This window comes from Austrofundulus limnaeus, unplaced genomic scaffold, assembly GCF_001266775.1.
Source record: "Austrofundulus limnaeus strain Quisiro unplaced genomic scaffold, Austrofundulus_limnaeus-1.0 Scaffold59, whole genome shotgun sequence".
Lineage (NCBI taxonomy): Eukaryota > Metazoa > Chordata > Actinopteri > Cyprinodontiformes > Rivulidae > Austrofundulus > Austrofundulus limnaeus.
The window spans coordinates 1,671,627-1,679,795 of NW_013952461.1; the positions used below are offsets into that span (position 1 = coordinate 1,671,627).

The 8,169-nt window shown below is 37.4% G+C and overlaps 1 protein-coding gene across 2 annotated transcripts in view; it reads right to left on the minus strand.

Moving 5' to 3' along the window:
* Nucleotides 1-6,057, minus strand: part of lactbl1b (lactamase, beta-like 1b) — a 14,881-nt gene extending 8,824 nt beyond the window's left edge. Inside the window, exons 1-3 of one of the 2 annotated variants that reach the window (XM_014009594.1) lie at nt 5,982-6,057; nt 3,399-3,579; nt 354-460 (exon numbers count right to left, since the gene is read on the minus strand). In XM_014009594.1, the coding sequence (XP_013865048.1) occupies nt 354-460; nt 3,399-3,579; nt 5,982-6,041 (348 nt within the window). In that variant the 5' untranslated portion in view covers nt 6,042-6,057. Of the gene's footprint in view, nt 1-353; nt 461-3,398; nt 3,580-3,797; nt 4,153-5,981 lie in introns of those variants that run through there. The other variant, XM_014009595.1, reaches the window with a different exon arrangement.
* Between the last annotated feature and the right edge of the window lie 2,112 nt (nt 6,058-8,169).

Below are 8,169 nucleotides of genomic sequence, written 5' to 3' on the forward strand. Positions count from 1 at the left end.
GTGTGTGTGTGTGTGTGTGTGTGTGTGTGTGTGTGTGTGTGTGTGTGTGTGCATAAAACAACCAGTTCATATAAATGTACGTTTGCAGTCATGCTCTTGCTGATAGTGTAGATTATTTTTTATCCTCCGATGTTATTGCTAAAGTGCTTGTTCTTGGTTTAAAAAAAGATCCAACCTTTAGCTCAGATGGACTGTTTATTTTCATCCTCTGTGTCGTTAATCTCCTTCTGTCAATTGAGACGACATTTGGTGTGAAGGATTATCAGGCCTGCCTCTAAATTTACTCTGTCTTGAGTGGGCGTGGTGGAAAAAAATGCCCGTGGCTTGTCCGTGTGGTCATTAACTTTTCTCACCTTTTCCAGAGCTTCTTTGAGACTGGGAATAGGATGGTCCAAAGGGAGAGGCTCCGGGAAGCGAGGACACATCATCTCTGACTTGGTGTTGCGACCCGACTCTTCGTCTGGGTGATGAGAAATGAGAAAAGAGATTAAAAAAACAAAAGGCGACTGGAGCCTCGGGAGATGTGCTTTTGGAAATCCTTTTTTTTATATTTAAGAGAACGTTTGTCGAACACAAAGAAAAAGATAATGTGGTGTAATTGACCGACAGAGGTTTATGAATTCTTTCTGTTCACAGACGTATTCTCTTGATCTCACAAAACAGACAGGATGTATTGTGTACAACTCTGTGATATAAAAAGATGGAGCCTGTTCCTTTTGTGAGCACAGATAATTTAGTGAATCTCACCGCAGCCTCAGGGCACCACTTCATGTTTTATTGTAAACAGCTATTATTCCAAATGAGTTTTTATGATACAAAACAATTTAATGTGCTACAGTTTTTTACTTGACAGAAAATTCCTGACAACATGGGGCAGTGATCAAATTTGACAGCCAACCCTGGTCCAGTTGTAGAGATGGCACCATGTATAGGGGCAGATAGGGGGTGGTAGCTGCACTGGAAAAAAAATCTTGCCCCAGTTGCCATCCCATTTGTAGGCTATAATTTTGAACATTTTGTACTCAAAGACAAAGATATTTAATTTTTCTGCTGTATTGATGTTAAAGACTCACAGACACTTCTCTTGAGAATTTAAAATGGTTTCACCTGTCAACCGGCGCTGCAGATTTTACTAGCAGAAATGGTTTCAAATCATCCAAAACATTAAAGTGACCAATGGAAAGCTCCTGATCCCAAAACCCACTGGAGTGGCAGGTGACAAATAAAGTTTATTCGTTTCACCACCAGATAAAAGCTATGATAAATTATGCAATAATGAAGTTTACACGCTTCTCCAAGTTTGTATTTCTCTACTTATTAGGACCGTTCACTGACTTCCATTAATTTCCAGTAGTTTCTACAGGCTAACCCTGACCACCAACCCTAAAACTAACCTCACAGTACCAGATCCTAAAACTAAGCCAAACTCAGTGGTGGGCAGCACTAATCTAAAAATTACTTCCACTAGCCAGAAAACACTAACTCAAATATTTAGTTCCCCTAATTCTAAAGCACTAATGCACTAAAAGTTTTAGCAAAAGCTAATTCTAAAGCACTAAAAAACCCAGTCAACCCAAGAACATTCTTCAACAGACAATGAGTCACATATTGCCATGTTGCTCTCTTTGACATTCCACAGATGTATTTGAGTTCATACGTTGTCAACATATTGTCACCTGGTGGATCAGTGACACACGTATTAAAATGTCTGACAGCTTTCACCATCAGCTGTTAACCTTAATATTGATCAGTAAAGTTTATAGACCTCAGTTAGTGCTTCAAAATTTAGCCTATAAATTTAGCAAGTGCTAATCCACTAATAAATTTTTAAAATTAGCAAAAGCCATAAAGCACTAATCAGGAAATTAGTTCCCCTATTAGTGCTTTAGTGCTTTAGGGGAACTGTGCCCACCACTGCCTAAACTCAATTCACACCTTAGTCCTAAAATGAACCCCCAACCCAAAGCTGGAGTTCCACCATATTAGGACCAGTCTTTGGTCCCCATTAGGACTACTGGTCTTGACAAGGTAGGTGCGTACCGGAAATGGTCCTAAATAGGTAACAAAAACAAGCGCACACACACACACACACACACACACACACACACACACACACAGCCTTGCTGGAACCTCACACCACATGTTTGCAACGCAAAGAAAATATTCTTTAGATCTGCCATGGTTGTATAGATTTAAGTAGTTGAAGGAAGGAAGGAAGAAAGGAAGGAAGGAAGGAAGGAAGGAAGGAAGGAAGGAAGTCAAATAGGTAAAACTGCATTGTTTTAGGCATAAAACATCAAAACCAGACATGTGTTCAAGGCCAAGACAGAGATGTTAAAAAAAATAACTGCAAAAGAATGTCAGTGTTAAAAAGTCAAAATGCCTTTAAAAACAACAAATTGTAATTTGAAGCAGACAAACTTCAGAAAATGTTTTTTTAAAGAACTTTAAAAGACAACCTTGGTCACAAACCGTTCCTTCATTAAACAATTTTTGTGACTTGAGCAAAATATGACTCACTCCTCTGCTGAGACTAAAAAAAAAAAACAGTGATAAATGATCTGACTGCTGTGAGGACAGGCAGAACAAAATAAAAGTCACAGCAGTTTATTGGAATACAGATTTACAGAGAAGAGTTGAAATAAACTTAAACAAAAAACAAAGCCAAATCAGTTTAACCATCTAAATACTCATCATGCTGACACTTTAAAATTGCTGAATAATTAACAGCTAAATTTAGAGAAGAAGCAGAAACCATCACAATGTTTTCAAAGCAATCAAAATCAATAAGGTAAAAGGTTTTACCTATAAAAATTATACTTTAGAGTAAACAAAACAGCTTTATTTTTCAAGTTTACTCCATACTGGAATTAAAGTGAACCCTCTTAGCTCTTGGGTAGAATAAATTAGCACCAAAGTTGAACACCCAGGACAGAATGTAGACATGTCCAGCTGTCAACATTTTTAAGAAATGCTGCATTTTTATGTATATTACATTCTTATGCTATAGTCATTTACGCATAAATAGGCTAAGTTTCATTAAGCTGAGTTTTAGTGGAGCTACTTCAAATCAAACCGCTTCAAGTGTGAATCTCAAAATAGTCAATATAATTTTGAGATACTTCTGTACATGAAAATTCTGCATTAACATCAGAACCGACATCTAAAGTATAAATAAATTTAACCTCTGAGCTCAAGAAGACATGTCTAATCAAGACTCCGGTGCAAACCACTAGAACCACTTTTTAAATGAGTTTTTAAATAAACTAAGGAATAAAACATCTCAAAAGGTCATTTAAAAACACACCAAGATAAAGAGCTTTAAGACACAGATGACAAATTTTGAATGAAAAAAAAAAAACTATCCACGCAATGGCATTTGTCAGGAATCATCTTACCTGGCAAAACCTTTGGTAGTTGATATTGCCAGAGGAAGCAGCCTGTCATCACTAGTGACAAAATGAGGAAGAAGACCAAACCAAGATGTGTCCATTTCACCTTCATCCTGTGGCTTTTAGAGAGTTTTTCGAAGGCAACAGCAGGAGCAGGAACACAGGGAGTGGTCACAGCTGCAGTTGGCTTTAACAGACAGGAAACCAAGACATGCAACAATACAAGTTAGCTTTGAATGTGACCTATATTTTTAATCTTAAACAGTCCAACTGTTTTTCTTTATTTGTAGTTTAAACATTGGACAAGCTGTTCTCCTTATTTGTGTTGATTCCAGATGTAAAACTAGATGTCCCGGTCAGCCTATGAAACGTCAAAACGCTCCCTGTTCCACTTAAAGTACTCACCACCTGATGCTTCACAGGCCAGACTGGAGCAGGATTACCAGAGACACAGAAATCTTCTTATCCCTCAGCCAACATCATAAATATTCACTCAGAGTCTTTTCTGTCATGTAAGCAATTTCCACTTTCCAAAGGCAATAAGTGGTTTCCCGTGGAGGTTTTCCTGATCATCAGAAAGGCACAGACATGGACTCTCATCTCTGATTTCCCACTAACTATGCTGTAATCCTGCACCATCGGTGCTCTCGTTCCTCACAATTCAATTTCCTCTCTAGCAGCCATGGGCTGTTGACATCATAATCCCCCAGATTTACTTCACCAAAGCGGCCGGGGAAGTCTTAATCTCTAATCCCTGTGAATCAATTCACTCTAGTCAAGCTTCTCCTTGTGGAGTCCAGTAACAGGGTCACATCAGCTGAGGTGGCGCCCACTCAGGCTAACACAAGTTGAGACAGGGTGTCAGGGTGAGCATGTCTGCCAAATCCTTATCTGAGAAATACAATCATGAAGGTGCAGCAAAATTAACTCGATTACGCAATTCAGTGTACCGGGAAAAATACGGAAAATGAGTAAGGAAAACAGGCAGTCCAGCTTTTAAATTGCATGCAATAGCTGTAACTACAACGCATAATACACAATGTAACAAGATGAAAGCTGATAGCATTATCAAAATATAAAGGGGGCAATGTTATGTGTTTCTCCGGCATAAATTTACATTTTATACCATAATAAAGTAACCGTGTCAAATTCAGTTGTTATTAAAATGCTGTTTTTATGTTCAAATAGAAAATAAACTTGACTTCTCATCATATCTGTTCTAAACGCCTTGAAATTGGCCTCTGTCTCTTTAAGAACCACCTTCTACTTCTGTCCCGCCCATTTCAGCACAGGGTGTGCGTGCTTTGCACTGAGGAAATTCAGCTTGGAGACACAGCCCAGAGGAGGAGCTGGTCCCAAAAAGGCGGTTCTAGTCCCAACCGGTTGTTTTTGCTCCCCTGCCTGGCTGCCTCAGGACACAACAGGATTTCTCAAACATGCATGAATGAATCAAAGCAAGACTCTGTGCATGTTTTGAATGAGAGGATAACATTATAACATGATAAAAAACAAAAAAAGTTGATTTTACATGATGTTGCCCCTTTAAAAGGGATTCTAAAAAAAGTCATCATCGGACGCACTTCAAGATGGCTGCCAGAGCCATACAACCTCAGCAAACACAAAATACCTACAATTCAGCCAATTCAAAATTTATTCAGCTGTAATGTTATGTAATTGTAAACACATTAAGAATTATTAGATCTGTTTCTAGATATTTGCATTAAATATTAAAATTAACCCTCTGTCGGTTAGCAAAAAATCTCATGAACCTGAATGGATTTTATTGAAACTTTCCGAAATTAATCCTCAAATGTACATTTACAACTGATTACTTTTTGGAGTTTACCCTATTCAAGATGGCTGCCCTGCTTACAGAAATAAGAAAATACATAAATTGCTATAACTGTCAATTTTACAGAAATTGTGCTAAATTTAGTGTGGTAATAGCTCAGAGTTTCCCCCAACACTTTTTCCAAGTGGTAACATAAGATTTTAAAATGTCACATCAGATCTTTTTTTAATGCCATTTACAAAGTTTGAACAAAATGGCCAAAACTCCATCTCTTCTCCTAATCTTACCTAATTTTGTAGATGTCTTAAGTTGTTTAGGAAACATTTTACTGTTAAAAAAATCAGAAGAATGTATTTTTTGTTGTTGATTGGTGATTTTTTTTTACACAAAAAATACACCTTTTTTGAACATCTTAGCAAAAACTGTTTCAAGCATAACCCAATTCAAGCAGTGGTCATTATGTGCTTTCTGTCCACTCCATCACCAAACTCTAACGGCTGAAATATTTGGTTCAACGCTCAGTAATGTATTTTGTTGATTAGAAGTTGTGATGCAGAAAAATCAAGTGTGAAAGCAGAGCAGCAGCTGATCCTGGTTGTGTAATCTCTGCTGAGAGAGAGCAGAGCAGCTGGCCCATTTTACCAGCACATGCACATTTCCAACCACTAGAGCACTCATCATCACAGAGGTTAAATGTGTTTTTACTTAAATGGACATTTTGTGTGTTTTCTGCTCAACATTTTGAAGATAATATGGATTTATAGTTTGTACAGCACATGCTAGGCAGCTGTTTTTACCTGTGTTTGAACCCCATCCACCGAGGTTTCCAGCAGAACTTTGCTCCCTGTCTTACCCATGGTTTTACAGCACAATCTGTTACATAAAAAGGAAAAAAAAAGGTTATTATTTCAGCACAAAATCACAAAAATAGTTTTTTAGCAAAGCAGCTCTGCCATTTTGCACATTCAGTATTGTCTGGAGTGCAAAGCTGAGATAGCAGGCCAACAGAAAATGAAATGATTCAGCAGAAACATGTTTATGGAAGGATAGTTTTATCAGTAGAAATTTTCAAACTGTTGACAGCAGTTAATATGAACAATTTCCCCCTTTATAGTCAGTGCAAAATAGATTTATTTTTCATTAAAAAAATCCAGATGATGCAGACCTGACAAAAAGACATCACTTCACAGCTATCTAAACAGCAATAAAATATATGTATAAACTCATTTTATAACCTCACAGGATTGTAGATGACTTTAAAATATTAGAGACTGAAAGAAGAAATAAACTAGACCAACTGCATGTTGTGAAAACACGTTACAGTGATATAATATTTTGTCAGAGTAGAACCCAAAGGGACATTCAGGAAGACATGGAAAACCTGCAGCTTTTTACTGATGCCTTTGAACACATCTGTCAGTGGGAACAAGACATTTTGCCATAAAAAAGTAAAGGAGGTGGACTTATGTTCCCTAAGAGAACATGTCTTTCTCTCTTAATTTTGTTTTTTGAGGAAAGATTTCTGTTCTAATCAGAAACAAATTTAAAACACTCAGAGGGACTAAAGCGCAGCCACATCTGTGGCATCAATTTGTGAAAATATTGAGTTTAATTTAATTTTTTTCCTGGGTAAATATCATGGGCCACTAAAAGGTTGACCGCCGCTGAGAGGTTAGCAGAAAATCTCCTGAACCACTGGACAGATTTTAATGAAACTCTCAGAAAGTAATTATTAGATGTGCATCTACATCTGACTGACTTTTGGAGTCAGCTCAACATGTCCACCACAGCTTGTCCACTTTCAAAAAGAAGAAAATGACACAGTCAGTTTTGCAGAATTTGATGCAGTCCTAATAATATACTCCTGAATCACTTCTGCCTGCCTCTGAATTATGGGTTCCCCATTGTTGCAAATGTGACATTATTTTGCTCTGACATTCTAGTGCACTCAAATGACAATGTTTGATCAGGGTGCTAGTGTCATGGGATTCTGTAGTAATTTGTCGCTGTCACTTTTTTGGTAATATCTGTTATTAATCAGCTTCTAGAAACATTTCTCAAAAATGTACAAACCGTGAACACAAAGTGGTTCAGACACAAGGTGAGAATTCAGAAGCAAGAGACAAAAATCTGACATGAAACATAAGGAACCATGTATACACTGAGGAGGATAATGACTAACAGGATGCAGGAGGAAACAGAGAAAAATAATAAAGAAACAAGAAAAAAAGAACAATAACCACAACATGAAGGGAAGCTGAGTAAGAAAATACAATCCTGACCGAATCAATAGAGCACAGCTTGTAAGACAAGCATCAAATGATTTGTTGCCCTCATAAATAAATACAGGAAACTATCGTCAGGTTTGTTTGAGAACATCCTGTTCATCTCCTTCTAGTTTACCCTTCAAGTCAGGTAGTTGTTAGTGTTTGTTAGCCGGGTGTGAGTTCTACTCATCATTCTCTCGCTCTAACTTTTGCCTCTTGATTTTAGTTTCTTTCTCTGCTCATTGGTGTCCATCCTGTAATTTCCAAGTTGTTATGCACTGTTGTGCTCAAAATCCCTAACAGAAAAACTTTCTTAAGATATTTTTTCAAGTAGTTTAGTTATAATCTCAGTTCGGCCCTCATTTTTAGCTCATCAAGACTTTTCACCAGTTTTAAATGATGGGTGTGATTAAAGGCTTGCTCACAGTTTTCCATTTCTGAAAACATCATCAGCATCAAGTGAATGAATCGGGGCTGTTTTATTGGTAATTCCAGAGTGGGTGAGCCTTTACTTTATAAAGTTCTAAAAGTGCCCCATAGTAGATGATACGAGCCTAAACTCTTTTATCCCTGTTTCACCATTTGTATCATATTTGCTACGCAGGGTTCTGTGACCTGTATTTTATCAATGTGATCATTGGGTCTCATGCAAGAACATGTTCGTATTCTTATCCTAAATTTCTCTTACTTTTGTTCGTACAAAGGGTTCGTACGAACA